This window comes from Myotis yumanensis, unplaced genomic scaffold (genome assembly GCF_028538775.1).
Source record: "Myotis yumanensis isolate MYYU_CA2020_CCGP unplaced genomic scaffold, mMyoYum1.0.hap1 SCAF_14, whole genome shotgun sequence".
NCBI classification, from domain to species: Eukaryota; Metazoa; Chordata; class Mammalia; order Chiroptera; family Vespertilionidae; genus Myotis; species Myotis yumanensis.
In genome coordinates this window covers 1,879,958-1,899,733 of record NW_027223765.1, presented here as the reverse complement: position 1 = coordinate 1,899,733, position 19,776 = coordinate 1,879,958, and the positions used below count along the sequence as shown (strand labels likewise).

The 19,776-nt window shown below is 64.1% G+C and overlaps 1 protein-coding gene across 2 annotated transcripts; it reads left to right on the top strand.

The window, feature by feature from the left end:
* Window positions 1–5,170: 5,170 nt before the first annotated feature.
* MST1R (macrophage stimulating 1 receptor) lies at window positions 5,171–17,535 on the top strand. 2 transcript variants are annotated; one of them, XM_070391289.1, is made up of 20 exons: window positions 5,171–6,630; window positions 9,310–9,498; window positions 9,577–9,705; window positions 9,843–10,013; window positions 10,280–10,440; window positions 10,676–10,841; window positions 10,986–11,080; window positions 11,413–11,574; window positions 11,667–11,760; window positions 11,929–12,138; window positions 12,232–12,378; window positions 12,456–12,618; window positions 12,784–12,885; window positions 12,959–13,165; window positions 13,486–13,566; window positions 13,664–13,845; window positions 13,938–14,047; window positions 14,311–14,476; window positions 14,842–14,978; window positions 16,537–17,535. In XM_070391289.1, exons 1-20 carry the CDS (start codon window positions 5,377–5,379, stop codon window positions 16,787–16,789), a joined length of 4,179 nt encoding a protein of 1,392 aa, XP_070247390.1. In that variant the 5' UTR covers window positions 5,171–5,376; the 3' UTR covers window positions 16,790–17,535. The 2 variants fall into 2 exon arrangements, with proteins under 2 accessions (XP_070247390.1, XP_070247389.1); XM_070391288.1 differs by having other exon boundaries at window positions 10,944–11,080.
* Window positions 17,536–19,776: the final 2,241 nt, after the last annotated feature.

Genomic DNA, 19,776 nt, shown 5'->3' with positions numbered 1-19,776 from the left:
CCGTGTGGGGAGCGTGGCCATGTGGGTGGGCTGGGGCAAAGGCGCACTGGAAGGGTCCGACTTCACTGTCCCGGGAAATGGCAGCATAGCTCCTGCCCGTGGCCCCTCCCTGCTCCCGTGAGGATGAGGATGGCAGCAGGCCATCTGCCTAGATCCCCAAAGCCCTCGGGAGCAGCCACAGCTTCGCTTGCCCGGCACAAAGGCCCTGAGCTGCTTTTCTGCCTGTTCCCTGCTCTGTTCCCCTCTGCAGACCACTGCCTCCAGGGCGGATGAGGCCAATGAGTCCCCAGCTGCTCCCAGTGTTCGGTGTTCGGTCAGCAGTCGGCCCGAGGCGCCCTTGTTGGCGGGACTCGGCTTCTCATACCTGTTCTGGTGGGAAGAGGGGTGGTCCCAATGAGAGGAGTGTGTGTACCTAGGACAGCAGACACCTAGGAGTGGGGGGTTTAATGGGGGTGGAAGGAGGGATGGCAGCAAGCAGGGAAGGTGCTCCTGGTGGAGGAACCAGCCTGTGCAAAGGGAAGGACCTGGCGGGACTGGTTTACAGCGAAGCCGGGGAGTCTTCAAGGCCTAGGGCTCTCGACTCCAGGTAGAAGCCTGGCAGCGGGGAGCCACTGAGGGTGCTGCAGCCGAGGTTAGAGCGGTCCCCCTGCTGCCTCTAAGGTGGTCCCTGGGCTGGAGGAAGAGGCGGGCGCTAGTTGTCTGGAGTGTTGTTCGAGGGGGCGGAATGGCCAGCGCTCCTTTGAGGTGGCAGCTGCTGCGAGCCAAACCGAGGCCAGGCTTTGTGAGTTCGCCTTGGGGCGACATGTGCAGGGCGCTGCAGGGCCCCTGAGCTGGCTTCCCCCAGGGCGTGCCTGCCTCGGCCTGTACAGCTGGGGAGGGGACAGGCGCTCCTGCGGACACCTGCTGCCGGGTGACCCAGCTGTGGGCGAGGAGACGCTGGCCTGGGGCAGCCAGCAGCGTGGCCACACGGTGGCAGCAGAGAGCCAACTGTTAACTGCTGCACTCCACCCCCGAAGGGGAGGACAGGGTGACTAAGTGTCTGGAGGCGGATACAGGTCCCAGGAACCCGGGTCTCGCCCTGGCTGGCATGACTCAGTGGTGAGAGTGTCAGCCTGCACGCAAAAGGGTCTCGGGTTCGATTCCAGGTCAAGGGCTGGCCAGGGTCCAGTGCGGGAGGCAACCAATCTGTGTGTCTCCATCCATGTTTCTCTCTCTCCCCTTCCCTCCCTCGTCTCTGCTCCAGGCAGAGAAAGTTTCATTCCGGTTTGGAACACGGGAGCCATGCCGTGATTTTCCAAGCTTGCGTACTCATTTCCGGCCGATTCAGGTTAGAGGAGGGAGTGCCTTTTACATGACCTCAGGTACTGGGTTCCCCGGGCCCTGGGTGTGGCCACACAGGTGCTCCTTCCACGCTCTGTCACCACGTGCTCAGCGTGGAGGCAGAGTCCAGCACTAGGAATGGGGGAGGGGGTCAGTTATCCAGAATGAACTCTGCCGGGGTGGATGGAGCATAACATCTGTGAGACCCCCAAAATGGGACTGGCACTGCCTGGGCCAGGAAGGCTTCCTGGAGGAGGAGCAAAGAGGAGGGGCTGGGCGGGAGCGGAAATTACAGCTCCTCCGGGGTGGGGGGGGGGGGGGCGCGCGTAGAATTCTGCTGGGCTGCGGGCTCCTCTCTCGACCACTCCCCTCACTCTTCAAAGCCCTGGTGTTGGCGGCAGAGCAAGGACCATGGGCCAGGTGCCTAGCAAAGGACAGTTGTCGGGGACCCTCTCCCCCAGGTGCCTTTCCCTTCCTCGCACATCGCTGGCTTGGACCCCCTGACCTTTTCTCTCTAGAGATAGAACGTCTAGGCCTCAGTTGTAGTTCAGCTCCAGGCCCCGATAAGCGACAAAACCAGCTGACCGGTGACATCAGGAACAGCTGCATTGACGAACCACCCCTGCGGGGAAAGGACTCCCGGGAAAGCTGCTGAATGATCTTCCGATGGGACCTCCCGTAGCATCTCCACCCTTAAAACCCTCAGGCCCAGGCCCCAGGCCGGTCCCTTTCTCTTTCCCTTCCCTCCCTCCCTCCTCCTCCCTGCCCCGGGCACTTTACCATCAGCTCCCTCACTCCCAAGCTCCAAGGGCCCTTCCTTTACCGCAACTCCTCTCCTGAACCCATTTCTTCTAGGAATTACTTTTCTCCCTCTGTGACTCCAAACAAATGTTCTCTTACGGTTTGGGTCTTGGCTCTGAATTCTTTCCAAGCCGGAACCCAAGACCGAGGTGGCTGCACCCGGTTTGGTCCCACCCCATTGGCAAGACAGACCCAGGACTCACAGGTCCTCAGACCAAGGCCATCCCCAATTTCCCCCACCCTCCAGGGTCCAGGCCCCCATGGCTGAGGGGGCTGCGAGGTGGAGGGTGTCCCCCAGGGCCCCTCTTTAGTGTTGGGGGGACCAGTGTCAATGTAAGAAATGTTCAAACCTGTAGAGAATTTGTATGAGTTTATTTGAGCCAAACTGATGACAATTGCCAGGAGGTAAAATCTCAATGGATTGAGAAAATGCTCCAGTAAACGGCAGTTTTGTGGCTTATTTTATACATTTAGAATGTAAACGCAAGAAATGACCAAACCCTGTAAAAATTTTTGAGTTTATTTGAGCCAAACGGACAACAATTGCTGGGAACCAAAATCTCAATAGATTGAGAAAAAAAATCTCAATGGATTGAGAAAATGGCAGTTTTGCACTTTATTTTAAATATATTTTTGTTGATTTCAGAGAGGAAGGGGGAGGTAGAGAGATAGAAACATCAATGATGAATCATTGATTGGCTGCCTCCTGCACACCCCCTACTGGGGACCCAGCCCACAACCAGGGCATGTGCCCTTGACCAGAATGGAACCGGGACCCTTCAGTCTGAGGGCAGACGCTCTATCCACTGAGCCAAACGAGCTAGGGCGCACTTTATTTTATACATTACAACTAAAGGAGGAGGCATAAGGAAGGTTATATGAAATTCATTGGTGATAGATTAGGGAGACGGGAGGAAGCAAAGTGGGGAAATCTCTGGAATGGATGAAGATACGATGAAGAGGCTAATCCTCCTTTTACGTTGGTGGGTATGACAGTTAACAATGACCATGGACAGCGCATCGGGAGGGCGACAGGTAACAGCGAGGGGTCTGGAGAAAGGGATTACTCAGACCAAAGGTATGTGCTTTTAGGTGCAAAAAGAAAACAGACTCAGTTAAGGTAAAGATTAACCTTCCTCAAATATCCCGGCCTCGGACAGGACACCATCAGGACTCAGGGTCAGTTGGGAAGTTCTCATTTCGGACCATCCTTGTAGTTACTTTTGGCCTCTGAGTGTGTGAGGCCACCATGCAGGCCTCCCCTGAGCTTGTCAGGGTTAGTGTGTGGCCCCCTTTCCCCACAAGAATCAAATAAGAAGTCGTAGGGAAGGTTACATGAAATCCATTGGTGGCAGATTACGGGGGAGGGAGAAAGCAGAGACACAAACTTCTTTTGTTTTCTTTTTGGGATCCTCACCCAAGGATATGTTCTTACCGATTTACTTATTTATTTATTTTTTTAGAGAGACAGGGAGAGAAACATAGATCAGTTGTTGAAACCCACAACCTAGTATGTGCCTTGATCTAGAACTGAACCCGAAACCTGCTGGTGTACAGGATGACGCTCCAACCAGCTGAGCCGCCCACCCGGGGCCAAACTTCTTTACGTGGATAGTTATTAATTAACGTGTACAGCACACAGAGCTGGTATTTGGGGAACCAGCTCACAATGGGGTTCTGGGGTCCCGTGCTCTGTGCTGTGGCTGTGCCCTGAGGGGTCTCAGATGCACAGAGACAATAGGACCACTTCCGGGAAGACTGACCTTTGTCAAGGCAGCTCCAGGCCTAGGCTGACTACCCACCATGACCCACCTCCAGTGGGAATTTTTATATTCACACCATCCGATGTGCTTACTTTCAGTCTCTGAGTTTGTAGGGCCCACTCTGCTGGCTACCCCTGGGCTTGTCAGGCCAGTTAAGGAGGGACAAGGGGGGGGAGGGGGCTGAGGTCCAGGTGAGAGATGGCAAGAGCAGACATAAGTTACCTCCGCCCCCCCCCCCCCCCCCCTTTCATCCAGTCTGAAGAGAGAGCTCTGGGCTACCACTTAGTGAGACTACATCCTCATTAAAAAAATATATATATATATATATATATATTCATTTATTTCAGAGAGGAAGGGAGAGAGGGATAGAAACATCAATGATGAGAGAGAATTATTGATTAGCGTCTCCTGCACGCCCCAGACTGGGGGTTGAACCTACCACCCGGGCATGTGCCCTGACCAGGAATTGAACCATGACCTCCTGGTTCATAGGTCAGTGCTCGACCACTGGGCACACCGGCCGGGCTGCACCCTCATTTTAGGAAGGGAGAGACTTGGGACCCAGCAGGTTAGAGGTGCCTCCGCTTCCCTCAGAGCAGAGGCTGCCCTCGCAGAGCCGAGAGGAGGGCCAGCATTGTTTCCTGTCCCATATTACGGCCTCCACACCCTGAGGCACCCATAAGGGGGACCAGAACTAAGGTTGGGCCTCCACATCAGCCCCTCCTGGCTCCACTGTCCAGCCAGCCCGCCTGGCCTCCCCGGATAACCCCTCCGTCCACAGGCGGGCAGGGTGCAGCCCACCTTCCTCTGACCACATCCTATTGCTGACAGCCCAGGGCAAGCCAGGAAGGAGGGCCCCGCCCGCAGAGGATGGGGTCACTCCGGGGCCCCTCACCTCTCTCCTCGGATCCTTCGCCCATTCCTGGTCTCTTCCCCACACGGTGGGTTCCCCAGGCGCTGCCCGGGAACCAGCGTGGAGGGTGTTGCTGAAACAATGGCACCAAGAGAAGAAATGAGTCAGGGGGTCCTCGAAACCTCACCGCCCCTCCTCCCTGCGGCCCAGGGCCTCGGGTCCGGGATGGGCCCGCTTACCTGCTCCAGGCCATCCCGGCGCAGCCAGCCCCCAGCTGCTAAGGAAGCGGCGGGGAGACGGAGCAGGACTTCCCCCGGCCTGAGAGCCGGCGGGGCGGGGCGGGGCGGCTCCCCACAGGCCCCGCCTCCGCCCCGCCCGCCTCCGCCGTCTCTAGGCGCCCGGCTGGGAGCGGCTGGGCTGCAGGTGAGTCCGACTTCCTGCGCGGCGGTGGGTGTGCCCCGGCGCCAAGTGCCTTGATCAGCGGCACGGCCGGAGGGGGAAGTAGCGCAGGAGCCCAGGGCTGGGAGCCGGTGCCCGCGGGCTGCCAGACCTGCGCCGGGCGCCGGTCCCAGCCCACGAGTCTGCGCCCCGCCGAGCCCTTGTCCTCGGGGATCCCCGCCGGACCCCAGCGCCGCCTCGATGGAGCTCCGCCCGCCGCCCTCGACCTCGCTGTCGCTGTCGCTGTCGCTGCTGCTGCTGCTGCTACTGCTGCTGCCGGCGGTGCCCGCGGCCGGCGGCTCCTGGCAGTGCCCGCTCATCCCCTACACCGCCTCCCGCGACTTCGACGTGGAGTACTCGGTGCCCCGCTTCTCGGCCGGCGGCCCGGTGCAGGCGCTGGCCACCTACGAGGGCGGCGAGGACGGAAGTGCAGTGTTCGTGGCCACGCGCAACCGCCTGCACATGCTCGGACCCGACCTGCAGCCCCTCGAGAGCCTGGCCACGGGCCCCGCCGGCGACCCCGGCTGCCAGACGTGTGCGGCCTGCGGCCCGGGCCCCCACGGCCCGCCGGGGGACACCGACGCCAAGGTGCTGGTGCTGGACCCGGTGCTGCCCGCGCTCATCAGCTGCGGCTCCAGCCTGCACGGCCGCTGCTTCCAACTCGAGCTGGAGCCGGGCGAGACGGCCCCGCGCCTGGCGCCGCCTGCCTGCCTCTTCGCCGCCGAGCGCAACCGGCCCGAGAACTGCCCGGACTGCGTGGCCAGCCCCCTGGGCACCGTGGCGACCGTGGTGGAGCAGGGCCGCGCCTCCTACTTGTACGCGGCGTCTTCGCTGGACGCGGAGGTGGCCGCGCGCTTCAGCCCCCGCTCCGTGTCCATCCGCCGCTTCAGGGCCGACGCCTCGGGATTCGCACCCAACTTCGAGGCCCTGTCGGTGCTGCCCGCCTACCTGGCTTCCTACCGCATCGAGTACGTGCACAGCTTCCACGCGGGGGACTTCGTCTACTTCCTGACCGTGCAGCGGGCCAGCGTGTCCGCCGCGCCCGGCGTCCTGCACACGCGCCTGGCCCGGCTCAGCGCCGTCCAGACCGACGTGGGCAACTACCGCGAGCTGGTCCTGGACTGCCGCTTCGAGCCCAAACGCCGGCGCCGCCGGGCGGCCGAGGGCGGGCAGCCCTACCCGGTGCTGCGAGCAGCGCACACGGCCCCCGTGGGCGGCCGCCTGGCCGGCGAGCTGAGCGTCTCCGAGGGCCAGGCGGTGCTGTTCGGCGCCTTCGGGGCCGGCAGAGGCGGCGGAGGCCGCGCGGGCCCCAGCTCCGTGGTCTGCGCCTTCCCCATCCAGCAGGTGGACGCGCTTATCGAGCAGGGCGTGGAGCGCTGCTGCGAGGCGCGCTCCCCCCAGGGCCTCCGGCGAGGCCTCGACTTCTTCCAGGCGCCCATTCTGTGCCCCAACCCGGTGAGCAGCGAGCAGGGGCCCCCGTCTGAGAGCGGCGTGCCCGTGGGTGAATCCCGGCCGCTTCCCTCCCATCGCCCGCGGGTCTGGGAGCCCGAGGCCGAGAGAAGGCGTTTTCTCTTCCACCCAACCCCTGAGTGCGGGGCGCTGAGGGAACCAGCCGCACAAAGGCCGCGGCGGCGCCTCCGCTCCCACCCCGTTCTGCGCTGCCCTCACCTACCACCGCCTCCGATTTCTTAGGCAGTTTCCCTGGTTATGTGAGCACTGGGTTGCATCCTAGCCATCTCTCCGCCAGGCACGCTGCCAAACTGGGTAGAGGGATGGGCTCCCCACCCACCCGCAGGGACAGACAGCACCCTCCCCGCAGGGCCAGACAGTATCCAGACAGGCCCTGCTGCACCCGGGCAGATACGCACAGATGCACAGGGGCTCAGCGCTCCCAATAGTTTCACTTTCCCTCGGGGAGCACTTGTTTTGTTCTGCTTTCCAAAGAGGGAGGGGCAGGAGTGGCCGACCGAGCCCCTCCCCCAGCTCCTGGGCCTTGGAACTGCCCGGGCTGGGAAGTTGGGGGGTTTGTCAGGGAGTCTGCAGGTCACTCTAATTCGGATTGATTGTTCTCCGTGGGTGGGGTGATTGCGGGAGGCCCCGGGTCTGGGGGGGGGGGGGGAGGTGGCTTGGCTCTAAGTCGCTTCCAGGAGGCTCACCCTAGTCTTGTGCAAGCAACTGTAAACATCTGGGGAGGAGTACAGACTTAGGAGGGGCTGGGGGAACTGGGTCACCACGCAGGACTCTCGGACACTTTCCACTATAGTTGGGCCCTGCGGGAGCGAGTCCCCCTTCTCAGCCCAGGCAGGAGGTGTCCCAGCCCAGGCTGGGTTCTGGGCCCCTTCCAGCAGACCCTCCCCCGGCTCCCCAGCGGTGTCGGGGAGCTGGAGCACAGACAAGCAGGACATTCCTTCAGATGCTGAGCACAGAGCCCAAACTGATTCCTGGGAGCCGCGGAAACAGTCCACCCTCGGTTATAAGGAATTAAACCAGGGACACGGGTGAAGGGTCCCTCAGCAAGCGACACACAGGCACTGCTCTCGCAGCCTTTGGCTGCCCTGTGGCCCTGGCCTTGTTGCAACATCACCGCTGACTCCTGTCCGGCTGCTATTATGGCCCAGAGGTGGGGGGAGCTCTACACGAGGTGGGGGTCTTCAGCCCCCCTCCCTGCCCTCAGCTGAGTTCATGGAGGCTGAGGAGGCCTAGGGCTGGGGCTCCCTTGTTTGGGCCTGACAGCCCTGCCTGCCCCCCTCCTCTTCCCTCTGCGGAGCCTGAACCTCTCCCCACTGGGCTAGTGGCCAGTGGACCAGAAAGCACCCAGCAAGGCCTGGCAGTGCCTGGCTCTAGGAAGCCTAACCTACAGCTCTGCCCACAGGCTGGCCCGGCCCCTGGGAGGTGTGTGAACCAGCTGGCACCATGTTTGTCCAGTGACTGGGCTGGCACCCTCCAGGGCAACCCCCCTGCTCACGGGGCTGGCCTCGGGAAGCCGGGGGCTCGGCGCTGTTGGCTGCCCTCCCTGGCCCCAGGAGCCACGGGCCACCAGACCAGCCTGGGGAGCCAGAGCTGAGGCGTGGGGAGCCAAGCAAGCAGGCAGGGGTGTGGCCCCACTGGAGTAGGGCCTCTTCCCACCCCCCAGCCCCACCCGCCCCTGAGTCATGCTGGAAACACCGAACTGACTTCCGGTGAGGAACGGGCCTCCGTTTCCTTCCTCAGTGAGGACAGAGTCCCCGTCCTCACCCACCAGGCCGCAGACCCAGCGAGTGGGCTGCTGGGCCCAGCTCTGCACCTGCTCGTGCCCCCCGATCAGTGCTGAGGTCTGATGACTGGGTTCCGCATCCTTGGTCTGATGGAGACTTCAGGGGCTCCAGCCCTGAGCGCCCCCGAAGCTAGCCGGGTCCCAGGCAGCTAGGATGACCCAGCCCTTGCCTGCACTTTGCACTCAGCAAACACCTTGCGTTCACACCCTGGCTTCCTGGTTTCCAGAAGCCTCCGCAACCCTGCCCTGAGGGCAGCCCCAAACACCCTCGTTAAGAGCAGGGAGATGTTGGCGCCTCCGGACCCTGGGACCGCGCTTGGCACCCAGGCCTTCTGACCCTGGCTTGTCTGAAGGAGGTGCAGGTAGCGCTGAAAGTGTGGGAAGCCCCCTGGAGTTCTGGGGAGGACCATGTGGCCACCCGGGGCGGACAAGTTAACCCCGAGTTTAGTGCCCTCAGCTGGTGGAGAAACCCCTAAGAGGGGCAGGGCTTGCTGAAGTGCAAGGCAGAGCCAGCAGGAGGCAGGAGAGGGCGCTGCTCAAGAGCTCAGGCTTCCCACCTGGCCCATCAGGGCCTTTAAGTCCCGCCTGTTTCCTTGTCTGTAAGGAGTGGGGAGTGGTTGTGAAAGAGAATGGGGTTGGGTCTGTAGGACTCAGTACTCACTGTCAGAATGGACATGACGGGGGAGGGCCAGGCCTAGGGGGAGCTGGCCTTGCTGCCTCTGAGAGCCCCCCTGGTGGGGAGGTAGGGGGAGGGGGGGAGGGCAGAGTGGTGGGCCTGGGTCTCCTCCAGGCAGGCCGGGTGAGGGCGGGAGCTCGGGCTGCTGTGGCCCCTGACAGGCACTGTGTGTGATGAGCCCTGACGCCCTCCCCGGTTCCCCCAGCCGGACCCCATGGCGTCCAGCTCCAACGGCAGCTGCTACCACTTCCCTCTGCTGGTCAGCAGCAGCTTCTCCCGCGTGGACCTGTTCAACGGTCTGTTAGGACCGATGCAGATCACTGCGCTGCACGTGACGAGCCTGGACAACATCACAGTGGCCCACATGGGCACGAGTGACGGGCGTGTCCTGCAGGTAGGCCCCCGTCTCCACAGCCCTGTGTCCTGCGTCCTCCTCCCCATCTCCTTGCTGCTCACAGCGGTCCTGTCCCAGGTGGAGCTGGCCCGGTCTCTCGGCTACTTGCTGTATGTCTCCAACTTCTCGCTGAGCAGCAGCAAGCAGCCCGTGCAACGGGATGTCAGTCGCCTTGGGAACCACCTGCTCTTTGCCTCTGGGGACAAGGTAAGGTGGGCAGGGGCAGGGGCAGGGCCCGGCGCGAGAGAGGCACTAACACCCAGGTCTCACCACGCTGCTCTACAACGGGGCCCGGGCTCCCAACCTCCTCCCGTCACCCCCAGCCACCTTTCCGCCACCCCAAGGTCTTCCAGGTGCCCATTGGAGGCCCCGGCTGCCGCCACTTCCTCACCTGCGGGCGCTGTCTGCGGGCACAGCGTTTCATGGGCTGTGGCTGGTGTGGGAGCATGTGTGGCCGGCAGAAGGAGTGTCCTGGCTCCTGGCAACAGGACCACTGCCCGCCTGAGCTGATTGAGGTATGGCCTGCCTGGCCGGGCACAGGTGAGGGTGAGGCAAGCTGGGCCTGGGGTGGGAGCAGCAGGTCTTGACCGTGACCTTCCTCGGCCCTGGGATGTCCTCAAGGAAGGCACTCTGAGAAGAGAAGGTGGCACGTGTAGATTTGGAGGCAGAACAGTGATCGGGGACTAGCCATGACTTAGAATGAATGGAGCGGGGCGGGTGAGGGGTACAACAGGGAAGTTGGGGGGAAGCAGCCGGGGCTGAGGTCCTGCTCCCCCTCCAGTTCTATCCTCACAGTGGACCCCTCCGGGGCAGCACCAGGCTGACCCTGTGTGGCTCCAACTTCTACCTGCACCCTGGCGGTCTGGTGCCTGAGGGCACCCACCAGGTCACCGTAGGCCGAAGTCCCTGCCGACTGCTGCCCAAGGAGAGCTCAGAACCCAGGTACCACGGTCCCCCGCCCTTCCTCTCCTCAGGGGGCAACCCAGCGGCCCCTCCCCTTGAGCCCTAGCCTTTGCCTGTGGGGCAGGGAGGTGAGGCAAGCTGCATGTGCCCTGGCGTCATGGAGCGGGCAAGGCTGGCCCCCGGCCCCGCCAGTTCCTCCTGCCCTGGAGCCGGTGGTGGGCATGCAGCCCGGCCTGTGTGACCTCTGGCTGACCTTGAGCTCCCGGGGCTCTAGCCCAGTGTCCTGGAAGGGCTTCATAGAGGTGCTTGCATGTGAGCTGCAGCCCCCGGGCACGCAGGCAGCGGGGCCTGCCAACGTGAGCCTCACCGTGACCAACATGCCGCGGGGCAAGCTCTTCCGGGTGGACGGCGCCTCCTCGCTGCCAGGCTTCTCTTTCATGGTGAGGCGCCTGGTCTTGTCTGTGCCCTTGGCCGCTGGGCAGGGAAGGGCTTGGAGTGGAGGGTCTCCGGGCCCCAGCTAAGCCGCCGCCACACCCCCTCAGGAGCCGGTGCTGAAGGAAGTGCACCCCCTCTTTGGCCCGCAGGCCGGGGGCACCCGCCTCACCCTGACGGGCCAGGGCCTGTCCATAGGCACCAGCCGGGCTGTGCTGGTCAACGGGAGCGAGTGCCTGCTGGACGGGTGAGTGCTGGCGGCGGGGGCGCGGAGGCCACCGGGCCTCCCCCAGGGAGCCCTCGCCACTGGGACTTGGGTCTGTCAGGGCGGAGGGAGAGCGGCTCAGTCACACGGTCAGGCCCGGGAAGAGGCGGTTTGGGGATGGCAAGAGAGACCACCACCAAGTCCCCTGCCTCCAGCCACGGCTGTGAGGAGCCTGCTCCGCCCTGTCTTCTTGGGGTCTGACTGGGGCCGCCCGCCTTTGGACAGACCCGTGGAGTGGGGGGGGGGCATGACCAACAGGGGGCTGGGAGGCAGACCCCTGGAGGGTGGCCCTGACCCAGCCCTCTGTCCTGCAGGGTCAGCGAGGGGCAGCTTGTATGCACCACGCCGCCCGGTGCTGCCCCGGCCAGCGTTCCCATTCGCCTGCAGGTGGGGGGCGCCCCGGTGCTGGGCGCCTGGACCTTCCACTACCGGGAAGACCCCGTCGTGCTGGGCATCAGCCCCAACTGCGGCTACACGTAAGTGCCACCTCCTTCCCCCTCTGGTCTCCCAGGAACAAGGGAGCCACCCCCAGAGCACCCCAAGCCCACCGGCCTGCTCTCCTCCTCAGTGGCTCCCACGTCACCATCCATGGCCAGCATCTGACCGCAGTGTGGCGCCTGGCGCTGTCATTCCACGACGGGCTTACGGCCGTGGAAAACCTGGTGAGCGGGGCTGGCGGTTGCCACGTGGGCACTGGCCAGGAGGGAGGAAGGCCAGCCCGTCCCCTGAGCCCAGCCCCCCCCCTCCCCCCCCCCCCCCCGCTGGGCTGAGGAGACTGGGATGGCCACGGTGGGATGCCCGCCTAACCACTCTCGCCTGGGCCCCGGCAGTGTGCGGGGCAGCTCCCGGAGAAGCAGTGGTGCCGCCTGCCCGAATACGTGGTCCGAGGCCCCCAGGGGTGGGTGACAGGGAACCTGAGTGCCCGGGGGGATGGAGCTGCTGGCTTCACACTGCCTGGCTTTCGCTTCCTGCCCCCGCCCCACCCACCCAGCACTGGCCTGGCCCCACTGAAGCCTGAAGAGCAATCTGTTAAGTTCGAGGTGAGTGTGGGGGCGGAGGTGGGTATAGCGGAGGGTGGGGCTGAAGCCTGCCCCAGGCAGAGGGACCAGCCAGGCCTCACGCTGTCTCCGCAGTACATCGGCCTCGGAGCCGTGGCCGACTGTGTGGACGTGAACGTCACCGTGGGTGGCCAGAGCTGCCAGCACGAGCTCCGGGGCGATGTGGTCATCTGCCCTCTGCCCCCCACCCTGCCGCTGGGCAAGGACGGCGCCCCCCTGGAGGTAGGCAGCTCGGCCGGCCCTTCGCCGCAGACGTGGCTGGGGTCTGCGGGCGGGGCCTGAACTGCCACCTCCCCCAGGTCTGCGTGGATGGCGAATGTCAGGTCCTGGGCAGAGTGGTGCGGCCAGGCCCAGGGGGTCCCCTCCAGAGGACGCTCCTGGGTGTCCTGCTGGCCCTGGTCCTGCTCGTGGCTCTCCTGGCCATTGCGCTGGTCTTCAACTACCGGAGGAGGAAGCAGCTGGGTGAGCTCCCCGCCCACACCCGGCCGACTCAGCCGCCACCTCCACCATGGCATCCCCCAGCCCCTGTCCCCTGTCTTCCCAGGCCGGCGTCTCCCCACACCTCCTAGGTAGGGCTCGGCCTCCAGGAGCGGGGCAAGGCTGCCTACCAGGGCTCTTCTTCCACAGCCTTCTCTCCGAACCTGGACGACCTGGCTTCTCTGGACCACAGCCCCGAAGGCCTGCCTCTGTCTCTGTTCCAGGCAGGCTCTGACTACAGACATGGCCCTGGTGAGACGGGGCCCTCCGCAGCCGGGGCCAGTGCCCTGCCCCCGCCCCTCCCCTCACTCCCTTTCCTCCGCAGCCTCTCCCGCCTGGGACAGTCTGGATGCCACCTGTCGGGGCCACAGAGCGTCCTTCTCTGACAGCGGGGACGGGTCCTGTGTCCCGCTGCTTCGGACAAAGTCCATCCAGCTTGGGGATCTGGACCCCGTGCTCCTGGCCGAGGTCAAGGATGTGCTGATTCCCCATGAGCGTGTCATCACCCACAGTGACCGAGTCATTGGCAAAGGTATGGGGCCAGGCCAGGGGGGCTGTGACGTGACACAGGCTCAGGGGACAGTTGGGCAGGACAGTCGCCTTCTCACCTTCCTGTGTGACCTTGGGCACACCAGGGAGCCTCTCTGAGCCTCCAGCTGCTCTTCTGTGGGGTAGGAATTTGTTTTTAGTGGGTTCTGGTGCAGCTCATGCGGGCTGGGCGGCTGGGGGCTGTGCCGTGGTGCAGCTGCTGCTGGCGTTTAATGCCAGTCGGTGCTCTGGGGTCTGGTCGCCACGAGAGGGTGTGGTGTGGGCCCTGGGCGCTGGGCCCCTCTCACCACCTCCCCTCGCCAGGCCACTTCGGGGTTGTCTACCACGGAGAGTACATAGACGAGGCCCAGAATCGAATCCACTGCGCCATCAAGTCATTGAATCGTAAGTGGGGCAGAGGCTGGGCGGTCCCGGTCCCTGCTGTGTTCCCCCCTCGCCGAGGGGCCCTGAGCGGGAGACCCTCCCCCTCGTGTCCCCGCAGGCATCACGGAGGTGCAGGAGGTGGAGGCCTTCCTGCGCGAGGGGCTGCTCATGCGCGACCTGCACCACCCGCACGTGCTGGCCCTCGTGGGCATCGTGCTGCCGCCCGAGGGGCTGCCCCGCGTGCTGCTGCCCTACATGCGCCACGGAGACCTGCTCCGGTTCATCCGCTCGCCCCAGCGGGTCAGCGCTCCTGCGGCCCTGGGTCGGGAGGCCGGGCAGCAGCGGGGAGGGAGCCCTCCTGCCCTCGCCTCCTGACCTGCCTGTCCCCCCAGAACCCCACGGTGAAGGACCTGGTCAGCTTCGGCCTGCAGGTGGCCCGCGGCATGGAGTACTTGGCAGAGCGGAAGTTCGTGCACAGGGACCTGGCCGCTCGGAACTGCATGTGAGGGGCTGGAGCCGCGGGGGCGGGGCGAGGGGGCAGGTGCGGGGCCACAGCTGCCCCAAAGGTGCCTCTGGGAAGGGAAGGTTCCGGGCTCCAGCCCCTGCTGCTCGGCCCCGGCCTGTCGCCCCGCTGCGGGCCGCAGTTGTCCTGTCTGCCCAGTTCAGGCTCAGAGGGGACTCTGGCTCTGAAACGCTGTGAGGACATGGAACAGGGGGGCTCGGAGCCAGGTGGGGGCAGCTCTGAGTGCGACGTCCCTCTCCCAGGCTGGATGAGTCTTTCACGGTCAAGGTGGCCGACTTCGGCCTGGCCCGCGGCGTCCTGGACAAGGAATACTACAGCGTGCAGCAGCACCGCCACGCCCGCCTGCCGGTCAAGTGGATGGCGCTGGAGAGCCTGCAGACCTACCGCTTCACCAGCAAGTCGGACGTGGTGAGGCCCCGGCCCGCAGCCCATGTGGCCTCCGTGTCCTGGGAGACACCCCGCCTTGCCCCTCCGGCTTCGATGGTGACCGGCCCGGAGACTCGCCAGCTGGGGAGCCCCCCCCCCCCCAGCCTCTCGGACAGGAGGTGGCTGTGGGCTCACTGGCTCCTCACCTCTCTGGGCCCCACCCAGTCTCCCCTCAGGCCTGGCTCGGGCGGTGAGAGGAGACAGCGAACGTGCTCGTGGGGTATTGAGGAACAGGCTCTGATTGGGGGGTGGAGCCCCCATTTCCAGTGAGAGGGCTCGGGGAGGTAGGAGACCTGGGGGTCCTCCTGGGTTGAGAGTTGAATCACCTCCACCCCCACCCTCCACAGTGGTCGTTTGGTGTGCTGCTATGGGAGCTGCTGACACGGGGTGCCCCGCCGTACCCCCACATCGACCCTTTTGACCTCACTCACTTCCTGGCCCAGGGTCGCCGCCTGCCCCAGCCTGAGTATTGCCCGGATGCTCTGTGAGTATGGGGAGGTGGTGGGGGCGGGAGCTGGGCCCCGGAGGCCGGCGGGTGGGGGGACAGGAGACAGCGTTCCGGCCTCACCCTCGGCCTCTGGTGACCTGGGAAGGGACCCTCTCAGAGCCTTGGTTTCCTCATCTGTGGACCGGTTCTGCCCCCATTCAGGGCTGGGTGCGGGGAAGATATCATGGTCGCCATGGTAACAGCATTCCCATCTTGGTGTCTGGGCTGCGGCCAGTGATTTGATTTCCCGGCACTCCTCTCCCCACAGCCCTGCCAAGGGGGCTGTTTTCCATCTTCCCGCTCGCTCAGCCTCAGGAAAGGTTCCATTAGCTCCCACACCGCCCCCCGCATCTCCCATCAGATGTTTTCTTCACGGGATCCGGTTTCCGATCCCCGTCCTGGGAGGCATGGCGGCGGCAGCTGTGCTGTCCTCGTGCCCGGGGATGGGTTTGGTGCTGAGGTTCATCTCCGTCAGCAGCGGGCGCTCGGCTGCGCCCAGGCCTTTGCGGTGAGGACAGGCAGGCCCAGGCCGCACGGAGGAGTGGCCCTTGCACGCCCGCCCGCCTGGGGCTCCTGTGATTACCCACCTCACTGATGCCTCTGGTCGGAGCGAGGCCCTGAAGCAGACCCTGAGATGGAGTTTCATGTGCAGGGGGCTTATTGGGAGGTGGGGGCGAGGGGAGCAGGACTGGGCAGGCAGAGAAGTGGGCATCGATGCAGACCCACAGGGGCCGCAGCCCATCCGGGGACTGCTGGGGCTGACGGCCCTGCGGAGTTTTGCAAAATTAAGATCAAGGTGCCAGGTCTTGGTACCAGATGCTAGTCAGTCACCGGTCACAGCTGTCCCTGGAGAGGGTGTGACCTCGACCTCGGGGGAGGCGGTTCTTTCCTGACTAGGACCTCAGCCTTGAGCAGTCGGCAGCCGTGGGAGAATGAAGGGGGATCTGGGCAGCGCAACGCCATCCCAGAGCAAGTCGCTCCTCCTCTCTGGGCCTCAGTTTTCTCATCTGTAAATTGGGATGATAATAGACCCGCCCTTAGGGAGTCTGAGAATTATGTGAGGTTATTGCGTGTAGGGCACTTAAAGCGTCGTTTAAGGCAGGGATGACATTCCCAAGATAAAGGGGCAGTTTCCCTGGCAACCAGAGGAACTGCTGGTACCGCCCCACACGTCCTTGTGTCTGGGCTTCCTCCCTGCAGCCTGTGAGCTGGGCCCCGCATGGGCATCCTGTCTCCTTACGCCCCCGATAGCTTTGGGATCAGAGGAGGATCCAGAGGCACAGAGAGGTTAAGGAACTTGACCCAAATCACACAGCTCAGGGCACGAGAGCACAGGAACCCAAGCTCTTAACCTCTAAGGCATTTCGACCTCTAAGGGTGGGAAGGCAGGACGGGAGCAGCCATCACAAGATGAGAAGGGCTGTCCTTGCTGGGCTGAGCTAAGCGTGAGGCCCTGTCACCATCCTCATGCCCACGTGCCTGTCAGGGGACAACAGTGGGCAGCCCAGAGTCTGTGGGTGGAGGCATGCCCTGCCTGACACTCCCCACCCTGCAGGTATACAGTGATGCAGCGCTGCTGGGCAGCGGACCCCGCGGCGCGCCCCACCTTTGGGACGCTGGTGGGAGAAGTGGAGCAGGTGGCCACGGCCCTGCACGGGGACCACTACGTGCAGCTGACCGTGGCCTACGTGAACCTGGGCCTCGCCGCCTCCAACGAGCCCACGTCCCCGGAACTGCCACTGTCCCCACCTGTGCACAGGAGCACCAGCCGGCCTCGGCCCCTCTCAGAGCCACCGAGGCCCACGTGACCTCGGCCCCAGGCAGGCCCCGAGGGCCTGGACCTGCATCACCCCGCCAGGGAGTTAACCCCAGGCCACGCCAAGGGGGGGCCCCAGCTGCCCACTGCTCTGTTCCTGACCCTTAACCTTCTGGCTCTAGCAGGGGGACAAGGCACACGGGCCCCTCACGCCACAGAGGGAGCCATTGCGGGTGATCCTTGAGCACTTACGGAGTGCCTGCTGCGTGCCTGGCCTCTGGGCGCAGGGGACTCAACTGTGACGCTGGCCCATGAAGCAGCCAATGAATGACTTCAAGCATAAATTCTGGTAAATGCTCTGAAAGAAAAAGACAGGTGGCCCTGGCCAGTGTGGCTCAGGTGGTTGAACGTCATCCCGTGTACCAAGAGGTTGCTGGTTCAATTCCTGGTCGGGACACATGCCTGGGGTTGCGGGCTCAATCCCTAGTAGGGGGCGTGCAGGAGGCAGCCGACTGATGTTTCTCTCTCGCATTGGTGTTTCTCCCTCCCCCGCCTCTCTAAAATCAATAAAAATATATCTATTTAAAAAAACAAACCAGGTGGCTTTGGGGGAATGGAAGACAGCATCAGATGGACGGACAGGTGAATACAGCCCTGGCTGGTGTAGCTCAGTGGATAGAGCGCCAGCCTGCAGACTGAAGGTCCCAGCTTTGATTCTGGTCAAGGGCACAGGCCGGGGTTGTGGGCTCGATCCCCGGTGTGGGGCGTGCAGGAGGCAGCCGATCAATGATTCTCTCTCATCATTGATGTTTCTGTCTCTCCCTTTCTCTCTGAAATCAATAAAAATATATTTAATAACGGTGAATGCAGAGGTGAGGGAGGTCTGCAGGAGGTGATGTTTTGGCTAAGGCCCTGCCAAGTGGAAGCTGCGCAGAAGCAGAGCTGGAAGAGAGACCCCGAGGCTGGGAAGGAGCTGGGTCAGTGAGCAGCCTCCAGAGAACAGGAGGGTAGCGAGACTCAGACCCAGGGTGCAGGGCCCTGGGGACTCGGGTGGACCCCAGAGGGCGGAGGAGCACCCAGGATTGCAGCAGCCAGGATGGCTGGCCCCGCCCCTGGCTCAGCCCCTCTCCGGGGCTGTCTGCTCCACCTGCAGCCCCCCCGCCAGGCACTGTCAGGCATGGACACTTGTCCCTCCTCCCACGCTGCCAGCCTTGTCCTCGCAGCCTTGAGAGACGAGCCAGCAGCAAGGCCTCAGCGGCACCGGCTTCGAGGTGCTGCTGCCGGCGGCTATTTATACCCGTCAAGGCCACTCGACAATGGCCCCGAGGGCCGGCTCCGGAGGGAGAACCGGTCCCGCGCAGCCCTCTCCGCAGCCTCCATGCTGAGGGGGAGCGGGTGCCGGCTGATGGCCCAGCACCTACATCGTGGTGGTCCCCGGTCTTGTTCAGGACCCCATTGTCCCTGCCCTGCCAGTGTGGGGGCCCCCGTCCACCCTAAAGGGAGTACGTTCCCTCTCCTGCGAGTCCCAGCTCTGCCCTTTCTCACATGGAACCCTGGGTTTGGGGCAAGTGGATGGAGCCTGATGACCGAAGGGTCCCGGGTTCGATTCCGGTCAAGGGCACGGACCTCGGTGGCAGGCTCCTCCCTGGCCCGGGCCGTGGTCGGGGCGTGCGCAGGAGGCAACCCATCGATGTGTTTCTTCTACATCATATTTCTCTCTGCCTCTCCCTCCCTCTTCCACGCTCTCTAAACCTCAGTGGAAAAATATCCTCAGTGAGGATGAAAGGGAAAGCTCCCTGGGAAGCAATGGGGTCTCCAGGGGACTGACGCTGCCCAGTGCTCTCTACGCCCACCCCCAGTGGGGGGCCCAGCGGGGCCCTGAGGGCAGGTAGGGAAGCTGACACAGGGACTCTGCTCCTCAGGTGCAGGGGTGCCGAGACCAGGGGCCCATGAGCTGGGGGGGGGGGGGGACGGCTCTGCCTTTCACCTCTGCACCCCTGCTGCCCCTCAGTGCGGGACCCCTGGTCTCTGTGAGAGGGGACAGCTGTGTTGCCCCCGAGGCTGGGAGCGAGGTGAGGAATGTCCTGGAGCCCCCCTCCCCCCAGCTGTGGTCCCCACACCCGCTGGCAAGGACTGTCTCAGTCCCTCTCACTTGCGCTCCTCATACCCTGACCTCGTCCTGGGGGCCTAAGGGTCCCCCTGAGCACCAAGCCCGGGGGGAGGGGGGGCGCGAGGTTGCTTCCCACGGAGCCTCTGCGGCTCAGGGGCCCCTGGCTCATGTTCATGGGAGAGGAGCTCAGAGGGGATGGGGTCTCCGGATGGGGCTTGGCAAGGAGGGGGGGTCCCTCAGAAGGGGGTGGGAGCACGCCCCAGGGGGTCAGGGTTCCTGTGCAGCCGAGTGGCGCTCAGGCCTGTTTCGGGGCCGAGGCCCCGGGCCAGGACCCTCCAGGGAGGGGCCCCCGGTCAGCCCGAGCCGGGCTCCTGGACGGGGACACCGTTGTCCTCCAAGGCCGCTGAGCGTCAGGAGCTGGGGCTGCTTCGGGGTTTCAAACCCCTGACGGGGCCGCCAGGGAGGGGAGGAAAGAAGGCCAATTCTAGGTCCCGATGGGCTGGGGGCCAGGAGGGGCTTTAGAAACAAATGCTTCTATTGGTTTTTCAGAGAGAGAGGAAGGGAGAGGAATAGAAGATGGAAACATCCATCAGCTGCCTCCTGCACGCCCCCTACTGGGGGTCTAGCCCACGACCCGGGCATGTGCCCCTGACCCGAATCCACCCATGACCTCTTGGTTCATGGGTCAACGCTCAACCACTGGGCCACACCGGCCGGGCTGGGAGACTGTGGGCTTCCAGGGCTGGCAAAGGCTGGGCTGCCTTCCTGCTGGGGGGCCGGAGCGGTGCCTCAGGCATGAGGGGTGGCCATGGTGGGCCCGAGCCTGCCGTCAGGGTGGGGTGGCATGAGCGGGGGGCTCTCCAGGGCTGGGGGAGTCCAGCCTTCCCCCCACGAGTGTGGAGAGCGACCAGCTCCTCCCTCACCTCTCT